The sequence below is a fragment of the Anastrepha obliqua genome, chromosome 1 (assembly GCF_027943255.1).
Source record: "Anastrepha obliqua isolate idAnaObli1 chromosome 1, idAnaObli1_1.0, whole genome shotgun sequence".
NCBI classification, from domain to species: domain Eukaryota; kingdom Metazoa; phylum Arthropoda; class Insecta; order Diptera; family Tephritidae; genus Anastrepha; species Anastrepha obliqua.
In genome coordinates this window covers 153,732,096-153,758,143 of record NC_072892.1, presented here as the reverse complement: position 1 = coordinate 153,758,143, position 26,048 = coordinate 153,732,096, and the positions used below count along the sequence as shown (strand labels likewise).

General features: G+C 35.5%; 1 protein-coding gene across 1 annotated transcript; it reads right to left on the bottom strand.

Moving 5' to 3' along the window:
• Nucleotides 1-259: 259 nt before the first annotated feature.
• Nucleotides 260-25,668, bottom strand: LOC129253435 (uncharacterized). The gene is made up of 3 exons (XM_054891805.1): nt 25,343-25,668; nt 13,072-13,327; nt 260-629 (listed from the first exon to the last, which is right to left on the bottom strand). Exons 1-3 carry the CDS (start codon nt 25,487-25,489, stop codon nt 328-330), a joined length of 705 nt encoding a protein of 234 aa, XP_054747780.1. The 5' UTR covers nt 25,490-25,668; the 3' UTR covers nt 260-327.
• Between the last annotated feature and the right edge of the window lie 380 nt (nt 25,669-26,048).

The window sequence follows — 26,048 nt, the reverse complement described above, 5'->3', positions numbered from 1 at the left end:
TGTAAGCTGCGTTTTGCACAATTTCGTGCTGCTTATAATTTTGCTCTTTGCGTAATTTATTTATTTTTTTTTTTGTTTTCCCGCACTGCCTGTGTAAAAATAGAATAAAATGATGGCATTCTTGGTTTGTTTTGTTTTTTTTTTGAGCAACAAAAAAAAAAAATTCTTCAAATTTTAAATCAATTATTGTAATTAATTAATTAAATAAATAAATAAATTAGCAAATTAAATTAAGTTATTTTGTTTTTGTTTTTTCTTTTTCAGGATATACATATTGCACTCCCGCTTAGCCACATTCTTCTTCTGCCCCGATTTGCGCGTCTTCTCCTATTGCTGATACGCTGAATAGGCCAACTTTTGCGCCTCGTGCAGCGAACGTCCATACCCGTGTTCCTCGTGCGAGTAGTGTGGATGTGCTACGACTTCATAGTTCTCCTTCTTCGATTCGAGCAATTTCTTTAGACCAATAATACCGCTAAGCAGCAATGCAATCTTGCCGATGACGAGCGCCTTGAAGGATATTAATGCCAAGAAACCGATGGCGAGCGGGAGTAGGGCAGCCATTTTCAATTTGAAGAGCATCAACAGGGGCAGCAGGTACTTCTTCTTCTCCTTTTTCTTGCCACGCGCTAAAAAGAGAAAAAACAGAGAGCGCAATTAGTTTGCTTGCTGTGTATGTGTATGTATTCATCTACATCTTATAAGAAGAAAGTATGCATGCAAGCTAATAACTTTACACAGAACGAGGTGCATCTTTTAGTTGAAATGTGTCAAAAAATTATAAAATTTATTTTCAAACTGCAATAAATCAAAAATGGCTCAAGCAATCGGAGTACTGTTTTCTGTCTTAACATTTTTAAACGTCTATTATCACACTGCGTGAATCAAATTTATTAACATTTTTCTGCTACTAATAATATAATGATTTTTTTTTTAAATGTTGCTGCTTGCGTGTGTGCTGTAATTATGAGTTATTACCAAGTATGCAAAAATTTCTTAGAGTGCAATTTTCAAATTGTCGTACCTCTTGGATTTTTCATCGAATCATCTTTATAGCGCCAGAATTTTGTACCTGGGTCATTGCATAAAAATTTATTAATGCGCGAACTCTTGGCGCAACTTAATCCTTCTATTTCAAATGAAAATCTTTTGTTTTTGTAGAAGTTGACGCAACAAAAGCAATAACAAAATTCAGTTGTGTATAAAACTATGATTTTTACATGCGAATTTTTTTTTTATAATATCGCAAATTTTAAAGAAATCTGTGTTAAATTTGATGCAACTATTTACAATCGACGGTACTTTTGTCAAACCGACAAATTAAAAAACAGTAAAAAAAAAATTATTAATTTTTGTGTTTCAAGTATAAACTTTCTACCAAAATTTTATCGTCATCACAATAGCTTACAAAAACTGGTCAAATCGTCAATGAATGATGACTTTTAGTTATAAGTGTATACAGTGAGGAGAATTCCACTGCTACTAAAAATAAATTAATTGTCACTGCATAAAACATGAATTGGCGCATGCATTTTTTGTTGGGTATTTAGCCGAGCTTTGTTACAGTTTTATGCCATTTTCGAGCAGAAAATGGTTTGGGTTTCTATGAGAAGCTTTTACATGGCAAAAATACTTTCGAAGGTTTTCCATTGTCTGAAATTTTTTTTCTTTTTTTTGGTCAGGACAACTAGCAGTACAACACTCAGACCACATGAAGTCCATTATACTGCACTCGGGTTCATTTTTTAATTTTCTTAAAATCTACCCGACCTCCGAAGAAATCTGAATAGATGCCAAGTGATGGTGTCAAGGAGCCAAGGTGATCGCTTCTTAACACATTAGTTCCAAAGAAAGTGAGGCGTCGTCTCATCCTCCTCTTCACAGAGGAGAGTCTGAGATGCCTCCTTGCGCCTCGCCCATAGAAAGTGACCCGTCATCAGCCCAACCAGCTGCCTACAGTCACTTCTGTTTAATGACAGGAGTATCTGCGACAGTCGGACATGTCAGGTAACATCAGTATTGTCCATCTGGCAGTATAAGAAAAAATTATTTCTATAATTTGGTGTTTCAGGCCCGCAGAGAGTGTGGTGGCAATGACGGCCGGCATGAAATCTGATAACAACCAGTCGCAAATTTTCAAATGTTACAACTTTAATTACTAACTGCACAACCGTCCTACACTTAAGAGAAAAGTTGGAACGGGAAGTGGTAAAATAGGGCGAGTCCATCCATACATACACGGAAGACTCAAAAAGATCGAGAATAGAGAGGACGGATGTGTGCATTACGAAGATCTGGGGATCTTCTTCTGCAGAAACGCTCCAAAATCGGGGTCGACTCTCAATGCTAATTGCGCAGTATCTATAATAAGCCAAAAAAACCTATACTCTTAGCGTACTGAATGTCGATATAAAAGAGTACTGCCTACTAAGCAGAGGCGCCCAGCGGCTGGGCGTGCAAATCCATGACTTCTGTCTGCAAAAGCTGTCTAAAAGATGATGCGATTTTGCACCTTCTCTGCCACCAATTTGCTAAATCCATGCACGAATTCACTATTTTAGGCAAATAATTTTTCAATGAATTGGAGGATCTCAGTGGGTACTGTAGAAGTCAGGGATCTTCTAAAATGTTTGAAAAATGGACCCTGATTTTAGGAGAGATAAGGCCATTTCCCCACGTGGCAACACAATGGGCTGTGAGCCTGAGTGTGTCCCTTATTGGACAACCACCGCTACAGCCTCTCCTAACCGGACCTAGGCAATATTTGAGTGCCAATGTAGCATATAAATATGCTGCCAAACTCTTATTATGAAATATTTATTTTAAATTTCAAGCAGTTTTTATATTCTGAATGCATATTTATCTCTAATTTTATGGATGCATGTGTTGCTTTTATTCCATAAATCCTAAAAAATATGTTTTTAATGCAGCAATTAATTTACTCAAGTTTACTTTCAATTTACTTGGCACAAATTCATGCATATCTACTCTCACACAGTTATGTAAATACATCTTACAGCTTCTCTTTCGAACTTTATGCAATATCTTTGCCATTTGCATTTATGGTGAATTTCCATTTAGCTTCATTGAACATTTCTCACAAAATCCATAAAGATTTAAAAGTGGAAATTTTCATAAATCATTAGCCTGCAAAAACAAATATAAAGCTTTAGGAGTAATAAATTAAACACTTAAAATATTCTCCTGCCATATTTGCAAGCCACTGTTGTGGCTGTTGTTGATACTTTCAAACTTGTCGGCAAGCAACAACTGCTAACAAGGCAATTTAGCAATTTAGCAGCGCACGTTTCCGTTCTTAGTTTCCCCTCAACATATGCATATTGCAAATAGTGCATATGTGTGCAGCATGTCAACAACATACAAACAAAATAAATATACGCAACCTCAACGACAGGAGCAACAAGCTTTCTATGAAATGGTTTTCTGAACTCATTTAAAATACTTGGAAATAAATTATTGTTCAAAACAAAACAAAAAAGAAATTGAAAGAAACAACAAAACGGCAAAATAAATGCCGCCACAAGTTTTCTGAGAATGCAAAGAAAGCAGATAAGCAGCAATGGCAGTAGACGTCGACTGCCTTTAGCAGCAGAAGGAGAAAACAGCTTTCCAAAGTTTATGCACAGCAAAGGCAGTGAAGAGGAAAATATTGGAAATATTAGTTTCGAAGATGGGCAGAAGGCGGGAAAGTGAGTGTTGATGGTGTTGTGTTGAATAGCATACGGTTTTACAAGTTGTTGCGTGCAATAAATGTTGCAAGTATTGATGCATTGCAATTGCAGCAGCCAAGGTTATAGAGAGGGGGAGCTGCAGTTGAATGGTTTCCTAGTGCGGTGAATATAGGGGAAGAGTGAATAAACAGGCTATAAAGAGTATCGAAGTTTGTTTTTATTGTAATTGTTGTTATTATTGTTATATTAAGAGTGCCTGCTGCAGTGTTACAACGGTACACAATTTCATTTTAGCTCAGAGATATTTCTTTATTGTTTCTACTAGTTTTAGATCTGCTGTATTCGCTTGTTTAAGTTTCAGTTTGCTATTTCAAGAAGCTCACAAATTTAATGGACACTGGAATAAATTAACGCAGTGGGGAAAATATCTCCAGTAATATTTAGAAACGTTTTCGAAATAAGGATTTTATTGCAACTGCATTGGTTGTGTGGCGCAACAAAAAAAAAACTTTGTTTATTGATAAAAGTAATAAAAGGACTTTCTGCTATAATCTAACTTAATCTATGTCTTATTATTATAAAATATATTATTGAAAGAAAGAAAAATTTAGTTAAAAATTAAAAAGAATATTTATCAGAAAATATTAAAATTTAATAAATAAAAATAAAAAAAAAAAAATAGTTGATAAAAAACATTCTTAATTATTAATTTAGTTTAAATTTAATATTAAATAAATGTCTTACTACAATTTCTATAACAAATAAATTTAACTAAATTTAGTTATTTAATAATTAATCACAAACTAAATTTGATTAGTTGTTTAATTTTTTATTCCTTATTTAATTCAATGAAAATATTTGAAATGAAATAGGCTGATTTCATTGAATTTTTTCATGGAAAAGAGTAAATTTGATTAAGGCTCTCCTTTCCTTTCAAGGAGAAAATACTAATTTATTTTATAAAAAAAATGAAATTATTTTATTTATTTATTTTAAAATTATTTTTTAATATAAATTAAGAACTAATCAACCAAAGGTTGTCTCAGCATCCTGATGCTTACTTGGAGTAAATAAAAACACAGCCGCCCGCTATAAAAATAAATTATTCCTGCGTCCAAATACTTTGGCGTCATGCCTCATAAGAGAAGGCAGTCCTCATAAGAGGTTTAAAAGAAAAACCCCGCTCGAATTATGTTACTATATTCAGCTTTTATTTTTGATGCTAATCCAGTTTAGTCAAGTGGTTTAGTCAAGTTAATCATAAGAAATTTAGTTGTATATAAATATTTATTTATTAATTTTCTTTTTTTTTTTAATTTTTTTTTCTCGATTTTTTTTTTTAATTTTTTTTTTTTTTAATTTTTTCTCGATTAATTCTTTAATTTTTTTCGTGTTTTTTACTATTTTATGATTGAATTAATATTTATTTAAACTAACTTTTCAAATACTGTCAATGTTAATTAACAAAAGCATAAATAATAGATTCAGTAAAAAAAATTTGGGCACAACATTTTTTTAGTGCGTGACAGCATTATGTAGATGTCTCTCTCTATTCGCCTGCTACTCGTATCTTGTATTTGACGAGTTAATACAAAATAATTGTTTACTATTTTAATAAAACCTGAGTTCTGCGGAAGATTTTTGCACCTTTTCACCTTGGCGACGGCGAGTATCGCAGGCGATGAATCGATGAACTGTATAAGCTTTACGACGGCATAGACATAGCGCAGCGAATAAAGATCCAGCGGCTACGTTGGCTGGGTCATGTTGTCCGAATGGATACAAACACTCCGGCTCTGAAAGTATTCGATGGGGTACCAGCTGGTTGTAGTAGAGGAAAAAGAAGGCCTCCTCTGCGTTGGAAAGATCAGGTGAATAAGGACTTGGCTTCACTTGGTGTGTCCAATTGGCGCCGGTTAGCACGCGAAAGAAACGACTGGCGCGTTTTGTTAAACTCAGCCAAAATCGCTTAAGCGATTATCGCACCAATCAAGAAGAAGAACAGTGTTAAGAATCGCATTGTCAGCTAAAATCTCTGTAGAGATTTCTGCAATTACAGTAGATTGGGCTTTCTTCCATGTAATTTGGTAGTTCTCCTTTTTTAAAATATTCACGTAATCTGCGTTCCCAGTATTTTGTGTCGAGACTAGTGGGTATCGCAGGTAACGACACCTCTGACTCTTAAGCTAAGATGGGTTCTGAGGCCAACTTCTTTGGCCCGGAGCTCGTTCTGCCACTCCCCTCTGCAGCCATCAAAGCTACGCTTAGCAAACGGGTTACATGAATCCACAAGCGAGCTTGGAGTACTGGAGTCTTTGGAACTGATGTGTTAAGAAGCGGCCACCACCCCCACTTGGCATCTACTCAGATTTCTTCGGAGGTCGGGTAGATTTAAAGAAAATTAAAAAGTGAACCCGAGTGCAGTACAATGGATTTCATGTGGTCTGAGTGCTGTACTTGCTAGTTGTTCGGACAAAAAAAAAATAAAAAATATTTCTAGAGTAGAGACCCACGCCATTTCCACTATTTATGCGAATATACAGATCTAACTAGAGCAAGGCTTCGCTTTTTCGGAAAGCATTCATGCAAGCAGGAAGTTAATGAAATCTGAGGCATAGAGATAAAAAGTTGGAGCTCACGAAATGGATCTAACTAAAACCAAAAACAAAAAAACAGACATCACCCGAAAACAGTGGTAGTAATACGGTGCTAGGCGCTAATTAGGATTATTAAAATTGAAATATTGAACCACTTCAACAACAACAACAGATATACACTTCAGTTTCTTCCATCATCTGCGAGCGATAAACGTGAAGAATTTTATCAGCTCCTCTTGCTTGGAGGGAACCAATAATATTTTGGTTTAAACCAACAGCACAGGGATGGATAAACAATAAACTTTTTATGAGAGGATGGCGCTACTTTTCCTTTTTTCTTTGCAGAATAATGAAACTTGAGCAAGAAGAATGGATTGAGTAAAGTTGAGTAGAAAACAACGCCTAAGCTTTGCTTTAATTGCCTGCAACAGCAGGTTTTAAAAATATAATTTTTGAATTTTTCTAAAAACTGCAAATTTCCTTTAGTGGCTACTACCAGTTGTCGAAATAAAGTAAAATAGAAGCCAACGCCACTTTAAGCTAAAATGCGAACAATGCCACCGGTTGCTGGAATTTAGTCTGGCGGCCACAACGCAGGTGATATTGCCATCGGCAGCTGTCTTCAGAAGAAGAAATACCTGTAAGAAGACAGGCAACGCGCAAGCAAAAATAAAATAGTCACAGGCAACACAAGTTTTCGGTGCAGATGCACCAAACATGCAAACAATTAAGCTGCCAACAAACTAGCAATAGGCGCATCCTACTTAGCATGCGATGCAGTTGCTGACACACTTAGCGCCAAAAGGCCAGAACGGGTTGAATTGGACTGCACTCGTAGCATTGCCAGCTGAGTAGTTTAGGAAGCGAAGCAGATGCTTTTCTCAGCTAATTTGCATATTTAACCACCGATAAATTTTTCCCTTGCAAAGCTACGAGTTCAAAGAACAGCCATTTGACTACCTTTATATTCCCTGTTTATATCGACTACTATTCCCCTGCTTATGTCAATGTGTAAAATACCGTTATTATTTTTTGTTGTTGTGCAGCATTTTGTGCATTGCTCATATGAGTAGCGGTTGTTGTTTGTTTTCTATTAAGTTGCCCATCACTTCAAGTGATTTCTCCAAGGCTGTTTTGTATGCCGGTTGGACAATCTAGACGCACAACGGTTACTTTCCTTGTTCGTTAGCCAACTCGCCGCCCCCTCAGCACTCACATTTGTCATTCATTGAATTTCTCTATTTACAATTGCTTACTTACAATACTCATTGCTTATATGTATTAACTTTTCCCTTTTCGCCTGTCCATGCGCACACACGCATGCACGCCCACAAACCCCACCTCAACTCGTTTATATGCTCACCGCATGCGCAAGCTGCCCCTTTGAGTATTTCCCCATTTCACCGTTTTCATTTTACTGTTTGTGCGAGTATTTAATATGCTCAAGTTTTGGATAATACGCTTTTAAGAGCAACGGCGCGCACAAATATTGGTTAAATATCATATGTATGTGAGTATGTATGTATATAGGTAAACAATAACAGCAACAGCAACAACACCAGCAGCTGTAATAGCCATGCGAGTGATGGTATCATAAAAACCATAATTAACACATTGCGTTTGCCTTAATGTCTGGCTATGGATGCATGTGTGCATGTGTGAATGTGTGTATATATGTATTAATGTATATATATAGCATATATGACCATGAATACACACGCCTGAGCATGCTTGCTAGTGTGTGTTTGTTGACTTTGACGCGTGAAAGTGCTTTAGCTGTTGCCCCCAGCCTGTTGGGATGTGACCATTTTTGGCATTCAATTGGATGGATGGGTTTGGCGTGTATTTACCAGCTAAGTAGCCTTAATTTGTGGTAATCGCAAGCAATTTGCGCGTTTATCGCAAATTATGTTAAGCATGCAGAGGAGGCAGTGGAAATTTAAACAAGCTGGTGAATGCAAAAAAAAAACAAAAAGAAAACAGAAAAAAAAATTTAAAATCAAAAAAAAAAAAAAAAATCATAAATAAAAGAAAGGCAAACACAAAAACCAGTGTAACTCCATGTGTTTGAAACGTTGTTTTATCGATTCTCCAAAGAAGCTTTAATACAAGGTGGCGCAAAATTAATCATTCAATTTTAAATTTACAATAAATTATAAAAATAAAATAGAATTTTTATTAAATAAAAATAAAAGCTAATGAGATACAATCTACTCAGTATATGGTTTTGTGTCATTTTTTGTTGGCTGTGATTTATTTAGTTTAGTATTTTATTTCAAATTGGTTTTCATTTGAGTTTGTGGAACTTTTTCCCCCATTTCGTTGTGATAAATTAATATATTTAACTTGAAAGTTTTTTTACCTTTTCCTTTATTTATTATCAAACAAAACGCTTGCCCACCTATTAGACTCAAAAATGTAATCATTCCCAAAGTAATTTAACAAAATATCTTGTCATGCACAGCGACAGCAAGCGTTCATGGAAAACAAATATTTTCACTAAACGCAAGGCACTTCGAATCATGCCCCGAAATCTATACTGGTTACTAAATTGAAATTCTCATGCTTCTCTCAAATGCAAGCTTCCACTCTACTCAGTTATCTTAAAACCAATATGGACCTATGGCATATAGTACAACTCTGGGGCAGTGCAGCTAACTCTAACATCGAAATACTCCAACGATTTCAGTAAAAAACCTTCAGAATGATCTCAAACGCCCCATATTACATCGCAAATTCCCAAATACATCGTGAACTCAAATTTCTCACAATCGCCGAAGAAATAAATAAGTTGCCACATCTCACTACAAAAGGCTTCAATCACACACAAACGTCGCATCTCTTTTAACAGACTGAAGAGGAAGTCAACAACGGACTTATTTTGCTAATAAGTAAAAATTTTAGTAATATTTAACTAGTTGCACCACGGGGTGCTTTCCATATATGTCTAATAAAATGTCTAAGTTTCAAGTGCAAATATTACTCAATGTTAGAAAACATATTGCAATAAATAGTTAAATTGATTCAAAACAATACAAATAAAAATATTTGGAGTGATGAAAATCTTTATTCTGACATTTACTGGCTTCATTGTTTGTCTGTTTCTATACAGCAGCTGTTTAATTCCCAAATGGCCAATATGATTGACTTACGATGTCATTTGCAAAAATTATAAATCTTCCGATTGGGTGATTAATTTTGCGCCACCTTATGATAAAAAATTTATGGAATGAGGCCAGGAATTTTATCTATGTGGAAAGAGAAAAAATCTCCGTACGATCTTTGGCCCCCTCCGCGTTAGTGAAGGATCAAGTGCTGCCTGTCATCATTCGAGATTTCCAACTGGTACCAACGAGCGCAGGACAGAAGCAGCAGGCGTGTTATTTAGCATTCGGCCCAAACCGACACACGATTGTAGCGCCACATAAATAATAAAATAATATTTTTTTTTAGTAGCGTAAGTTATTAGCCTGCCATCGCAGAGGTTGTGGGTTCGAATCCCACATTAAGCACGATGCTCGAATTTTTCCAAATTTACCTACTTTCCCTGTTTCTAAAACAAAAAAAAAACTGTCACCTCAAACCCAAAACCGCATTCTTTACCTTGTTGCCTGCTGAAACAAGCAAAAACAAACAGTTACACATTGCATCAGTGGCGCCATCAGGAGCAAGCGGGCGATCGCGGTAATAGCGCAGACACACGAAATTTAGCGAAGTCCTTAACCATCTGTGCGATCCTTCTGGCAGAAAAATATGAAACTCAGATGGTGCCTAAAGCAGTAAGAAGGCGTTGTTCCTAAACAACGACAGGAGGGCATTCCCATTATTTAGAACTGGCTAGTCACCTACCCTGTCAGAAATCAAAAGAGATTAACGAAATCAACGCAAGACTGAGCCTTTTCGAGGCCCTATGCTCCCACCCGAGAGCAGTGAACAGGGGAAAAAAAATTTTAGTATACAATTTTTTTTTTTTAATTTTCTAGCACAAAAGAAAAGAAAAGGTTTTCTGCATCGAAAATGTTGGAGCCTGCCTACATCGACAGCGAAAAAAATATTCATGCTTCAAAGGTTATATTGTGCATCTGGTGAGCTCAGAAGGGTGTCGTCTATTATGAACTCCTTAAACCATCTGAAACCATCACTGGCGATCGTTACCGACTGCAGCTGATGTGTTTGAATCGAGCACTCAAAGAAAAGAGGTCGGAATGGGACGGTAAACACGACAAACTGATTTTGCTGCATGCCAACACACGTTGCCCGGCCACACGTTACTAAATCGATCCAGAAATATTTAGAGGGAGTGAATTGGGGAATCTTTAAACACATTTTTGCGTACATTTTTTTAATCCAAATTAAAAATTTTTTATTGTTACTTGTGAAAACAACTTCTATCAGATTTTCTTTTATTTTTTCATGAATAGCTGAAACTATGCTAACTAACTTGTATGCTTACAGTGGGAGTCCATTATTTTTTCGAGTTATATTCAAATACGTACAGCGAACTTGCCCAAAATGCCTCGTATCTGACTTTGAGAAAAAATTGTAAGGCTGTATAAAATAATTATCTAATAAGGTAGGAACAGCGCCAAAAGATAGGTTTAGAGTTCTCATTAAAGCGGTTAAAGTTCTCATTCCCATACTTGACTTGGTCTGATTTTGCAAACCGAACGTTAAAAAAGTTACAGGGGTATTTTTCGAAAATGACAAAAAAAAATTCCGAAAATTTTGAACAAACAAAAATTGTTTTCAATAATATTTCTAAGAGGTATATTTTTATGAGAAAAAAATCCCCCGAAAATTTTTAACAAAAAAAATTTGTTGCAATAATTGTTTTAAGAGTCATATTTTTATGACAAAAAAAAATTTCCGAAAATTTTGAACAAAAAAAGTTTATTTTCAATAATTTTTTTAAGAGTCATTTTTTCATTTCATAAAGAACTAATAAAAGAGAATTAATAAAACCGTTAAAAAAGCGCAGAAATTTGACTTTAAAAATATCCATACCAAAATTTTCATCATTGTATAAATCACAAAATTATTAAATCTTTCAAAAAATTGTGCAGTTCACTTTTTATTATGCCAAAACGCTAAATAAATAAATTTTCAGAAAAATTGAAGACCATGTCCAAATTTGTATTTGGATTGCTTCTCAGGGTACCGCTTTTACATATGTGACTTAGCAGAAAATGTTGCTTAGCAGAAAGTGTTGCTTAGCAGAAAATGATACTTAGCCTTTGCACTGTATATACCTGTACACATATATATGAATATACCTGTACACATATTACGAACACCACTGGAGAAGAGAGCGCAGATGGATTCATGTTGGTGCATAACGTTTTTTAAATATAATATCGCAGGCTTTGTTGATAGTGCTGTAATATATGTGCTGTTAAATATGTAATATTTAAATAACTAAATATATAATTCAATAAATAAACATAATATCCAACCTTCTGGCTGTTAAACTTTTAAATTGCAGAATGTGAGCGCGAAACTTTGCTTTTGCTTTGCATTTAAACAGTCTGTTAAATCTAACATTGAATGGTGATACCGGGCATTAGTCATTTACATGTGTGGGTGTATATCGGCTTATCACTTCCCAGCTGTTAAACACTAAATCGCTGGTATGTAATGCAATATTTACGCTATTAATAACATTTAGCCTAAGCTTAGAGAGCCGTTTTCATAAAAGTTGAATGAAAATATTAAACGTGTGCGTGAAAAAACTGTATTTATTTATTCTAAAGGCAAAAGTTGGATAATTGGTTCGCTCAAAAATCCACATACCTACATAAATACACGAGTAAATATATGTGCGTGTACTTTATAGAAGCTCAAACTTTAGTGTTTAAATTTTGATTTCAATATAAATGCAAATTAGAGGCTATGCGTAAAATAAGGTTTGCAAAAGAGATTTAGACTTAATTCTCCAGAAGAACAAAATAGTGCTGGTACTTACACCAGCAGGGAAAACTCATTTAAATGTTAAGTGGTTGAAATGAAGAAGAAAAAAAGTTTAACTATTCCGCTTGAAAAATATAATTTTGATAAATAAACTGTAATGCTGAAAATTTGTGCCTGCCTTTATACTGTGGCATGGGCTGCAACTATTGAATAATTTATAGCAAAAATTTAGTGCAAAACATAAAAATTAGTGTGAAACTTGATATCAAAAGTGAGAAGCAGCAGCGAATTCTTTTAATTGCAGAAAACAAGAAAATAGTTGGACATAAGCGAGCTCAACTAACGATGCACCGTTGCACTTTCAAGAGCAAAACAAAAAGCCTGTTGTGCGACACCAGTTTGACGACCTCAAAATCCACACACCGCGCACCAAATGCGCGATATTTAACAGTGAAAACAGGATTTTTGTTTTCAATACGACCGCCTCAAGCCTGTTGCACGCAATACATAACCCACATAAAAGTAAATTGCATCCGTGTGCAAGCGAGGCAAACGCACGCACACATTGCACTTGACACAGTGATAACAGCTCGGTGATAGAAGCAACTTGCTTTTCAATTCGATCGCAAGTAAATTACTTATCAGGCATGCATAGCCTGCCACTCCGGCGCTCCTCCGGTATGCTTTAGTTTTCTCTACTTTTCCTGCCGCTTTTTCTGCAAAAATTACTAGCAGCCGTGGAAATATGCGCCAATATGTGAGTACATTGCTTAATTTGCCTTGCTAGTATCATATATATTTATATGTGTGTGTATATGTAATATATATGTAAACCGTATATATATGTATGTATTTATGTGTGCGTATATACTTACATTCTTCGAGCGCACGTTGCATATCCTGAATGGAATCTTTGGGCACTTTGAATTGCAGTGTGTGTGTGCCAAAGAATCGCGCTACACGCTCCACCAACAAAGCATCGACCTCATTTTCACGCGCTTCTGGTTCTGCCGGCAAGTCTACATCATTTAATGAACGTCCAACTGGGATGTCATCGGTTTTTATTAGCGAAATGCCTTCGGTCAGTTTGACATCACCATTCTCGTTGTCGAAGTAGTGCAACGCGCGTTCCTGGAGGGAGAGAAAGAAAGAAAGCGTGATGAGATGTTTATAAAAATTATTTTATTTCCTTATTTATTTATTATAATTAATTATACATCTTCTAATAGCAGTCGCCGCTCGGCGAGCAAACATTTCATAAAAATAATCTGTCGTTCGGAGTTGGCTTAAAACTGTAGGTCCCTCCATTTGTGGAATAACATCAAGACGCACACCACAAAATAGGAGGAGGGGAAGCTAACAGAACTGCAAGCGCCAACTATGAATTTTTTAAATTATAATTTCAGAATTATAATTATTGAAAGCACTAGCTACCAGGGTTATCGGATTTGCTACAAAATAATTTACACTTAGATTAAATTTTGTATACAGTTATATTTTAGAAAATTATATACGAGTTTTGCTTTTATGTTATCTAATGTTGGTTCTTTCAAAAGGCTTAAGTGATTTCGGCTATGGAAAAATGTATTTCCAGTTTCAGTAAGAAGGGGGAATTCTACACAAGCATAGGAGACATCGTAAGTGTGGCTGTACGGCAAAATCGACGTGATGGCTTGGGCTCATTGGTTAGATGAAAAAATGTATTTCCAGATTCAGTAAGAAGAGGGAATTCTACACAAGGATAGGAGACATTGTAAAATCGACATGATGACTTGGCCCTATTGGTTAGCAGATGTGCATGTGTGATGGTGTGAGTGTCCTAAGGGGAGGCTAACGAAGCATTTGTTGATTGCAGCAGAGAGCGAATGAGGAAGTTTTACGGCCGAGCAGTTAGTGTAGAAATTTTTGTACGCAAGAATGTGGTCGACTTTGTTCTGTTGCTAGCGAAGCAGGAGCCGACTTTTGAAACATTGCTAATGGAGGAAAAAGGCATAAAAGCTAGAAGAGTACACTTTGCGGCTAATTTCGGGGCTTCATCAGCCCGTTCGTTACCAGTTATGCCAACATGGGCTGGCAATCACATTAGTTACATATTCTTGTCTAGGTCGATTAGAGTTTGCTGTATGGTCATTATGAGTTCACTGGTGTTTGTAAGGTTTCTGAAGCCATCAAATACACAAAACTTTATAAAAATGAAATTATTCCTTGTATTTTGAATGCAACTTAACAAAACTAAATGCAAATTGTTCCAAAAACAAGAATATATATTATATCAAAAATAAAAAAAATCTTACAGAAGCTGTTTGAAGAAAGAAAAAATGAAAGTCAGTTCAAAGTTTTTTTAGTAAAATTTACCCACATTAAAATTTGTGTAACAAAATTCTATGCAATGCTAGTTTTTATACGTCGTAATAGTATTTCTTTTTCCAATCCTACATTCTTACTAGTACACCCCTGTGCCTCTTTTATGGTACTATTCTTCATAATGAGTCGCTTAGAATGAGTCCGGAAAATATTCATCAAATTTGCCTTATATATATACATATATATATAATTGGCGCGTTCACCCTGTTTGGGTGTTTGGCCGAGCTCCTCCTCGTATTTGTGGTGTGCGCCTTGAAGTTGTTCCACATATGGAGGGACCTACAGTTTCAAGCCGACTCCGAACGGCCGATATTTTTATGAGGAGGTTTTTCATGGCAGTAATGCACTCGAAGGTTTGCCATTGCCTGCCGAGGGGCGACCGATATTAGAAAAATGTGTTTCTTAATTTTGGTGTTTTCACCGAGATTCGAACCGACGTTCTCTCTGTGAATTCCGAATGGTAGTCGCGCACCAACCCATTTGGCTACGGCGGCCCCCATACGCTCTTTAAATTTTACTAAACCGACTTTTTATATGAATCACCCTGTTCGCGTCTGGGTATTTAACCCCTGATTAGCTGATTCTCCTTTCTCTTCGGGTCCCCTTCGTGACCAATGTTATAAATGGAGAAATATTGCATGCGAATGCCGCTAGACGAATTCTGCGACGTGTAACGAAATTCTTTCATGGGGAATTTGCAAAATAAAACTACACCTAGTACGCGAATTAAGGTGGCCTAGACATTTCAAAAAATCAATTTCTGTATTTTTTTTTGATATTTCAAAAATATAGGCTTTTAAGAATATACTATCAAAGTTTTGGAAGGATATTCCCAGTATGTTCAATTCCACAGCCATTTTAGCAGATAGAGTCAGATTCGTAATCCGGCTGCTTTTTTGTAAAATAAGTTAAATAGAAGGCCTAAAAAATTTAAATACCGTTTTTCATTTTTTGTTGTAAAAAAATTCCGAAAGTACCCTAAATTTTCTAGCTCTAGACCACCGGGACCCCTTTATGAGAACTCTGAGTTGAGAAGCGAGTTAAATAATATTCCTAATCCCGATATGTTCCTACCTTTTGGAGCAGTTTGCACCTTATTGTATAATTATTTTATACAGCCTTAAGTCTTTTTCTCAAAGTCAGCTAAAATCCAATAAGTCCTTTACAAATCTGTGATAAAACCAGTCTGAACTTATGGAATCCAATTGTGGGACACAACCTCAAATTCAAACTTGGAAATCCTGCAGCATTCTCAGTTCAAGACCCTACGCACCCTAGCCAACGCACCCAGCCCAAATTAATCGGAACTTAATCAACCCTTCAATAAAAGAGGAAATACAAAATTTAACCAGCAAATACAGAAATCGACTTCAATCGCCACAGTCATGTGTCTTTTTAAGGTTGAAAAGAAAAGCATCGATCCAGGTCGTCTAAGAGCGACCTATAAAATATTGAATTTATTTAGTAAGAATGATATTTCACAGAAAACATACCTTTAATACTAAAATCAAAGCCACTGCTAAATGTAATCAAATATTTGTAAAATGTCTTCTATGAATTATAAGTATAGACAGAATACAAAATAAGTTTAATAATAAAAAAAGTAAAAATGCATTTCTCATTTGATTGAAAGAAATAATCAAAATAAAAAAACAAATCCCGAAAAAAAAAATGCTAAAAGCATCTTAAATTAGAATACCAAAATCTCGATTATCAGACTGTCGACGGCTCAGACTTCATACATATTTGCTGAGCTTTTTCTTGAATATGCGATAAGACTCTTGATGTTGTTCCACAAATGAGGTGCCTAAGGTTGTAAACTGCCACTCAACGGTAGATAAGATTTTGATTTACTCGTACTGGAGATTTGCACTTTCAACTCATGGCGTTTTGTGCCCCAACGCTAGCTGATTTTTTATGAGAAAATTTGCCACAGTAGAAGTGCTCTCAGAGGTCTGCAGTTAAATACTTTTGGTATCACCCGATGCTAAATATTTACAGTGGGCTTAGAGCACTGCACCTACTGAACGATAGTCACTAACGAACACATTCTACTAGGACGTCCAGCATGGAATTAAATTTGAGACCAAAGCAACCAATCCTACGAGACGAAAATATTATGAAGTGGTTTTCATTCTATAACTCAACTTCATTTTAAACAAAGAATCTTTCAAAAGTAACGCCTAGATGTCAGTAGTGAATAATTCCTGGATGGTACATCTTTTATGTAATCTTTGACATTTGTCAAATGGAAATTATTGAACTTCATTACGAAGAAAGTTGATGGTTAAGAACAACATATCCCAAAATTTTCGTGATTTTTGTGGTCAAATGAGTCACCCGAATGAGTTGACAATTCAAAGGTTGGTGAACAAATTTCAAGAAACTGGTTCTATGAAGGATAGAAAAAGTACTGGCAGACCAAAAACTGAAGGTTCTGTTGAGAATATTGTTGCTGTAGAGCAAAGTGTTGCTGAACAACTTTAAACATCGATATCTCGACGTTCTGTACAATTCATGGAATTCATGAGCCGAGCTTGATTTATTAGCTTGTCTGATTTTACCTTCATTTTTTACATGTAATTGTTAAAAGTAGTATTTTGAATAAAAAAAGTGAAATGAAAAAGTGAATGAAATGATTTGTTTTAAACCAATAGCTGGGCGCATGATTTGAAAGATCTTTTGTAATGGCGGAGCAGATGAAACGTGTGGAGTTTTTCTCTTAACAGCTGCCTTCATTTAAACGTAACGTTTGGGCCGGGGTAGACAGATAGTACTTAGCGAAACTGCTAGATTTGTCATTTTAAGGAAACTTCTTTTGAACCTGAATCCTGTTTTAAGAGTTTCCTACCATTTTTTGGCTTTTTTTTAAGTTTCTTGCTTAACCCGCTCCGGTACGTTTCACTCATTTGTGTGTGTGATTTTAAAAGCTGTCTTTGAAATCAATCTCTAATTGTGAGTAAGACTAAGGTAGAGACTTCGAATAGAAATCATCTTCTAGAACAACTAAAAAGTATTGCCTTTATTTAAAAAATAATTTCGTTTTAAACTCCTTACCTTTTTGCTAGTCTTAAACAATGTTTGATTTGCCTTTTATTTTTGCCATTTTGGTATTTTCTGCCAACAATTTAATTATTCATCGGAAGCTTAAGTGAAATGTTGCTTTTTTTACTGTATTTTAATAACTTGACCATAGCAGAAATGGGTTGTTATGAAGTTTTACAAAAATTATTGTACACAACTGCAGATAGACGGATTTCTTGGGAAAGTTGAGTAATAATATCTATGGAGCATCTAGGCGACTACTGATTTGCTTTTTCATAGATCGGTTGCAATAAGTAATAACATACTATACATAATCGACTTAGGAAATCACTTAGTTGTCTATGCTAGCCAAACCATATATTGCGTTGGCAACTAAGTAATTGCTGGTTTTTTTATGGAACTAAATAACTTTATTCTGTGATTTATTGCCTATTTTGATCAACGACCTTTTGCCATCTTTCAGGCAGCATCATAATTCCCCCGTTCATAAAACTTCTGCTTTTTATTAGCAAAAAACTGAATCAGGTATGATTTGACATCATCATCATTATTGAAATTTTTACCATTCAAGGAGTTTCGTAAAGATCGAAACAAAAAGTAATCAGATGTGGCAAGGTCAGTTGGTCTACTATATATGGTGGAGGTGGCAAAAAATCCCAACCAAGCTCCTTTAATTTTTGCCGAGTGGCCAAAAATGTGTGTGGTCTTGCATTGTCATGATGGAATACAATACCTTTTCGATTTGTCAATTCGGGCCGCTTTTCTTCAACTGCATTGTTTAATTTCGTTAGTTCGTTGTTCAATGTAGACATCAGAATTGATCGTTCGGTTGGGTGGTAAGAGTTCAAAGTAGATAATTCTTTTGTAATCCCACAAAACTGATAACAAAACCTGCTTTTGATGATTATCAGCTTTTGATGTTGTTTGAGTTGGTTCACCTGAGCAGGCCAGGTGATCTTTTCCGCTTGATATTGTTGGAAACAACCCATTTTTTATCGCCGGTTGTTAGTCGTTGTAAAAATGGATCATTTTCATTACGTTTTTTTAGCAAATCGCAGTTGTATCGAGTTTTTGAACATAGCCAATGTTTTAAGTGATTTTCAATGCATGTATGTGATACATGAAGCTTCTCTGCAATCTCACGTGTTGTACTGTGACGATCCGAATCGATTATTGCTTTGATTAGGGCGTCATCAACTTCAGCTTGATGACCAGAGCGTTTTTCATCTCTCAGTGACAAATCACCAGAAAGAAATTTAGCAAACCAATTTTGACACTGCCGTACTTTTATGGCTTCGTCACCATAAACAGCACATAACTTTTTATGAGCTTGCGATGCGGGTTTCCCTTTGCGGAAATAAAAAAGCAAAATATGACGAAAATGTTCCTTTTGATTTTCCATTTTTCAACGAACGCCAAACGAAAACTACGCAAACGATTAAAAAACTTTTTTTTCTGATTGACTGGTGAATTGCCAACTATCAAAAACCAAAATGAGTTTGTACTGCGTCTGCAAACCTAAAAATTCAACTCAAGCCATCTATGAGTGAAATCCGCAATTACTTGGTTGCAAACCCAATAGTTACATAAAATCTCTATATCCCGCACAATGTAATATAGAGAACTTCATTGATAAAGGCGAAAATGCAACCCAGACCGCCGAAATTGTGAATGGAAATGGTGGCGATGCTGTAACAGCTAATTACGTGCAATTTTGGTTTTGTCGATTCCGTTCAGTAGTCATTTTTTATGTTAAAAAAATTCGATAATGTCGAAAATGCCCACAAAATCACAGAAATAATCGAAGTTATGCCGGTCAACCGGAGTCGCAGCATCGCTCAGGAGCAAAAATAATGGACTCCTTTGCTCTGAGATGTTATTTAATCATCTATATTTCAAATCGAATCGTCTAATAAAGAAGAGACTTCTTCTTCTTACAGTACATTGCTTTTAAAAACTCGCCACGCAGAAAAATGGAATTTGCCCGTGAATATTTTCATGCAATTTTCAACGTAGGTTAAAAATTCAAGAATTCAACGATGAGCTTAAGCTATTATAGTGCGAGCAATCACCATCCGCCGTAGCCGAATGGGTTGGTGCGTGATTACCATTCGGAATTCACAGAGAGGTCGTTGGTTCGAGTCTCGATGAAAGCAAAATTAATAAAAACATTTTTCTAATAGCGGTCGCCCCTCGGCAGGCAATGGCAAACCTCCGAGTGTATTTCTGCCATGAAAAAGCTCCTCATAAAAATATTTGCCGTTCGGAGTCGGCTTGAAACTGTAGGTCCCTCCATCCATTTGTGGAACAACATCAAGACGCACACCACAAATAGGAGGAGGAGCTCGGCCAAACACCTAACAGAAGTGTACGCGCCAATTATTTATTTTTTTTATTTAATCACCATCCTCAAGTAACATTAAAAACTGGTAAAATTAATTTTTTCTCTGCCGATGTTCGCACATTTTCCAAGATGGTCGTGTCCAATCTCAGTTGTTGTGTCTAAAAATATCGAAGATGTGCGCGAAATTATTGAGTAAATTCTTCATATAACTCAGATTGGAAGAGGATTGTAGACGAACCGCAAAACCGTGCTGTCTAGGACTAATTAGACGTTTAACGCTAAAATATAACTTCTCTTTGACAACACATTCAAAAAGTTTATCTACAGCAGATAATTTGGAAATTGGCCTGTAATTAGCAATATCGCTTTTATTAACGCTTTTGAAAATAGGAGTGACTTTAGTCAGCTTCCAATCATCGGTAAACATTCCATCAGCCAAGGAGTTGTTAAAAATTAGTTTAAGAGGCTGCACCAAAGAGCGACAATTTTTAAACAAAGTTACAAAAAGCCCGTCTACATCCGAATGCAAAGAGTTTTTAATCTTTAACAATCCCTCAAAGACATCATTATCTCATAGAACAAGTGAAACGAAGTCAACTGAAGACACTTCCCCCAAGAAATATGGCGAATGTCTGCCAAATGTTCTTCCTGAATATCTTCATCAGACGCAAAGTTAGATGAAAAGAAATCGGCAAATAAATTCGCTGCATCACTGACAGAGCAGGCACTTATGAACGTCCCTATAAAAAACAGTATTAGGAAAGGAAGAAGCCTTTTTAATCGATTTAATATATCCCCAAATATTCTTCGGATTAGTTTTTATATTAAGCTCAAATTTGTGAATGCATTCCTTATGCAAAGACTTATTAAAGGTACGAAACTTATTCCTGTGGAAGATAAAAAAATCATAATAGCGGGTTTCGTTAGATAACTTGAGCTTCTTAAAAAACTTATTTCTCAAATTTGTATGATGTTTAAGTTCTTTGGGCACCAAGGAATCTTATAATTTACACGCTTAAAAATTGGAACATGTTGAGAACATAGATCTAGGACTAAAATTTTAAATATCTTAAAGCATTCTACAACTTCAATATTGCCTAGAGATACTCCCCAATCAATTTCACGTAAGGCATTATCAATAGTTTGGAAATCACACCCGATCAAAATTAAAGGAAAGATGAGTACTATCAGGACTGAATTCAAAAAATTCTAAAAAAAACCAAGTCTAAATATATATATATATATATGTATGTGTGTGACGTGCACACATATGCTGTCGATCCTCCATTTGAGGTCTTCAACTAAATAGTTCCCTAATTTTTTTCATAACTACATACCTTTTAATTGATTAAGAAGAAGTGGATACCCACTGTGGACAAGAAACAACTAATGATGGGAGAAGTTTTTTATGATAGGGAAAATTTAATAGGAAAAGTTGTTTGTCGCCCTCGGCAAGTAATAGCATAGAATTGTACGTATCTGAATTTGACGGTCGACCCCAATTTAGAGAAGAATCACAAATAAAAGAAGAAACTGTCCGATGCTTAAAAAGCAAGATTTTCATCCATGATATTCATATATAAATAAAAAATAATTGAACGAGGCTGATATATGTAGTAAATAATATTGAATATTACATTTTTTTTTCAATTGTTCAACTATTTTACTGTCTTTTTTTAATTAAATATTTGTAAGCGCTAAAAAAAGTAAAAAAAAAAAGTAAAAAAAAAAAGTTTTGTCAGGTTTTCTCGCAGACGGAATAAGCAAAATCGTTCGGTAACGTATCACAAATCACGGAAAAATCAATAGAAATAGCATATTTGGCTCGAGTGCTACTGGCAACTGTTATTGCATTGAGCCATGCGATCACGTCGAACTAAAGGTCACTCATCGTAGTAAAGATTACTGCTGAGTCTGACCAAACAAAAAGTACTAATGAAATATAGTTGAAATTACGAGTTTATAAGCATGAAAAAAAAAAATTATATATATAAAAGACTTTTAATTCCTTTAACTAAAAATTTCATTTTTAATGACTCGATATAAACTCATGGACATTAAAACAGGTGCCCCATTAAAACAGGTGCTTATGCTTATTTAATGTCTATGAATTTTGTATTAAAGCTGAACTAATTATTCAATAATAATCATACGATTAATCGACGAGTGACCCATACTTCTATGAGATCACAAGACCCATTTTTGAGGTAATAGTTACCTGAGAAGAGAGGAAGAGTTACCTGTAGGCACCATGAACGGGTAGTGATGCGCAACTTGATAGCTGATCCGACGAAATGATGGTTCGCACCGCTCACTATCAATCTTCTTGCTTTACCTACACTTTGATGGCGCTGTTAGCCTTTGCTCGAGACTGGGTAGGCCATCATCCCATAGAAAATCCCAGTGGAGAGTAAGGAAACAAATAAAGTAAGGTAAGCACCGGCCGGAGGGGAACTACTTCCTACCCAAAACTAATTGTAGCGAAACCATACAACAGCCTTCTAAATGCTACAATCATTTTAAATAACAATACCAAAAATTTCGATTATCAGACTATCGATGGCACAGATGTCATAGTATTTGTTGAGTTTTTCTTGAATATGCGATAAGAGCGTTGATGTTGCTCCACAAATGGGGTACCTAAAGTTTTAAACTGCCTCTCAACGGTAGATAAGATTTAGTTTTATTGGAGGTTTGCACTTTGAATCCATGCCTTTTTGTGCCCAACGCTAGATGATTTTTTATGAGAAGCATTGCCACAGTAGAAATGCTCTCTGATGTTTGCAAGTACCCATTTGCAGATAAATACTTTGGTATCACCCGATGTTTAATATTCACAGTGGGCTTAAAGCACCACACCCACCGAACGATAGTCACTAACGAACAAATTTTACCAATCGAACCCAACGATGCAGGCTACCGCAAAAGTGAAGGGTTAATGATTACAGATTTTCAATATGGACAGTATAAAGACAATGTTACAACCCGGAAAAGTGGCAGAGATTGCAGAAAAGCGGAAGCAGTGGTTCACCCAGGAATGTCAGGCTAAGAAAGAAGAAGCGGAAGGTGCCTTTAGGCGAATTGGCAAACTAATTTATTAGTATTTGCCACGCAATAACACTCGAACAAATATATCATTTCTATTGATTTTTCTGCAATCTTAAATTGGGAAAATTGTGAAATTTATGCAAATTTTCACCAAAATTGTAAACCATTTCATTGGAATTTTTAGAATCATTTTCGGTATGCAAATTTATAGTTCATTCAATCTGGGTATAATAAATTGCAAAATGCAAGTATCTACGAAATATTCTTGATTTTTGACAATTTTTTTTTCTTGCTAAAAATTGTAAAAAAAAAAATTGTAAACCGTTTCATTGAAATTTTTGGAATGATTTTCGTTATGCAGTTTTATAGTTCATTTAATTTAGGTATAATTAATTGCAAAATGCCTGTATCTACGAAATATTCTATATTACTTTTGACAATTTTTTTTGTTTTTGCTGACAATGTCACAGATTTTCTCCCATATTAAGTGCGTTAGAAAATTTGTTGACATGGAAGAAAATGGCAATTTAATACAAATGCATACCTTAGAAGTGGAAGCAAATTTTGTAATATTTTTTAATAGTATTTTTCAACTGTCTTATGCAGCCATGCAGATTTTCTCCCATATTAAGTGCGTTAGAAAATTTGTTGAAGAAAATGGCAATTTAATACAAATGCATACCTTAGAAGTGGAAACAAATTTTGTAATATTTTTTAATAGTATTTTTCAACTGTCTTATGCAGCCATGCAGATTTTCTCCCATATTAAGTGCGTTAGAAAATTTGTTGACATGGAAGAAAATGGCAATTTAATACAAATGCATACCTTAGAAGTGGAAGCAAATTTTGTAATATTGTTTAATAGTATTTTTGAACTGTCTTATGCAGCCACGGCGAGATTATCCTGTAAAATGTGTCACAACCGCAAGCAGTACTTAAATAAATATATAGAGTTACAGGTGTTATTTTGAATAGGATTGCGCTATTGAGAGATGATTAACGATTTTTTATGGTCGGAATTGGATGGTATTAATCTGGTGATTTAACACCTTGTGACTTTTTTCTTTGGGGCCACGTGAAAGATCAGGTCTACGCCAACAGCCCAGGGTCGATTCAAGACCTCAAATATGGAATTCTTGAGGCTATCGAGCAGTTTTGCGAATCGGTTATGGAAAATTTCATGAAAAGGATATTGTCCTGTAAGCGTGGTCGTGGTGGTCATTTGCCTGATGTTATTTTCCACTATTAATGGCATACCTATCCCTTCAGAATGAAATAAACATCCGGTCATTTATATTAAAAAATTTTTTCCTTGAATATCGAAATAACACCTCTTATTGGAAAACCCTTTACTATAAGTCAGGTAGATATATAAACATAATACATACATATATTAATATATATAACTGGAACATAAACGGATGCATAATAGCCTTAATGTTCATGACAAAATGTGACTTAAATCTCTTTTAGAAAGTCGGATGATATTTTTGGGCAGCAGCTTATTGAAGTTGAAGTTGAAGCAAGAAGGCAGTGAACTTAAATGGTCAAAAAACGCATTTTAAATACAATATTTGGTAGTCTATTTTGGGAGAGCCACAGTGTGACTTTTTTCCACAAAGATATCCAGAGCTTATTTAGTCCAAAGCAAGGCGGTATTTAGATAGAGTGTTGCTATGAAAGCTCCTGTTCTCATCGTAATGTAACTTCGTTGAGCTGGGTGTTAATATAGTTAAACTCTAGGCCTCTCTGAGGCATATTTTATCAGCTATAGAAATTTTTTCCGCTGTTGCACTTTCCAGTGTATAAGAGGAGCTATGCAATGCAAATAGTTTGCGTGTGAAGAATTTCAAAATTGAAGACCACCAGCTGAGTAGTGTAAAAGCACTAATGGCGAAAAACGCTGCATGTGATAATGGCTTAATTAATTGGGTATCTGAACTGATTGCAATTTTTAATGCTCGAGTGAATGTGAATCGGAAAACATTATTAAAAAAAAAAGTATTCACTGATTTGTGTTGTCGACAAACTAAGCAAATATTCCGATTCGCACACGTAAATGTTTATCATTTGATGCTTCAGCATTTTAAGTGTCATGCTATTTTTTTATATCTGTTTTTTATTTTCTTTTATAATTGAAAACAATGACTGCCTTATCACAACTTTCGTTTTAACGTCTTTTCAAAAAATGCCATTTAGTCAACTTATGCTTGATTTCGCTCGCATATAAAATAATGTTCCATATATTCATATTTCAGGTGGCACAAGTAAGTTCTTTTATATAAGTCACTTTGCGTACTCTATTTTCTTTTTTAGTCTTCTTCTTCTTCCACCTCCTTCCTTACCTTCATACACAAAATCATCGATCGATCACCACACTCCTTGACCATTTTAAGGGCGCTGGTCAGTAGGCTATCTGTCTCGGAGACTTGATTGGCGCTGGCGGCAGCGCTGGTTGCCACCAAGGCAAATAAACACACGAACTTGAACATTTTCACAATTTTTTTTCTTTCTAGTTTTTCTTCTTCTAAATATGCACTACACAACACCTCTGTCCACCTCCAGTTGTTGTCACTCGATGTGTTAATCCTGCTGTTTATCCTGGCTAAATACTCAGTTTAATTGAATTTCGTTGAGCTTTTTAACTTTTTTCTTGTCTATGCGATCAATTGATCGGTCAGAAGGCAACCGGTAAACTGCGACTAGGAGGCGTTTGTGGATCGAGTTTTATTCCCGGCGTACAACCACGGCACAAGCACATGCGACAGCGAACGCGCAGCGGCGTACACAAACACACATACGTGCATGTATATGCGTATATCGCCTTGTTGTTGTTGTACATGTGACATGACATACAAACACATGCACGCGCGCGTATGTACTTTTTGTGCTCATAACTACTTGTGCCTGTAAGTCAAATTGAATTGCATGCAATTGAAGCGATATAAACGTAATCGCGGTGAGAAAGCCATTCTTTGTTGCTGTTATTGTTGTTGTTGGTAAAGTAGTTTATTGAAAAATAGCGTACACGTTGCGGCTCAATAGCTCCAC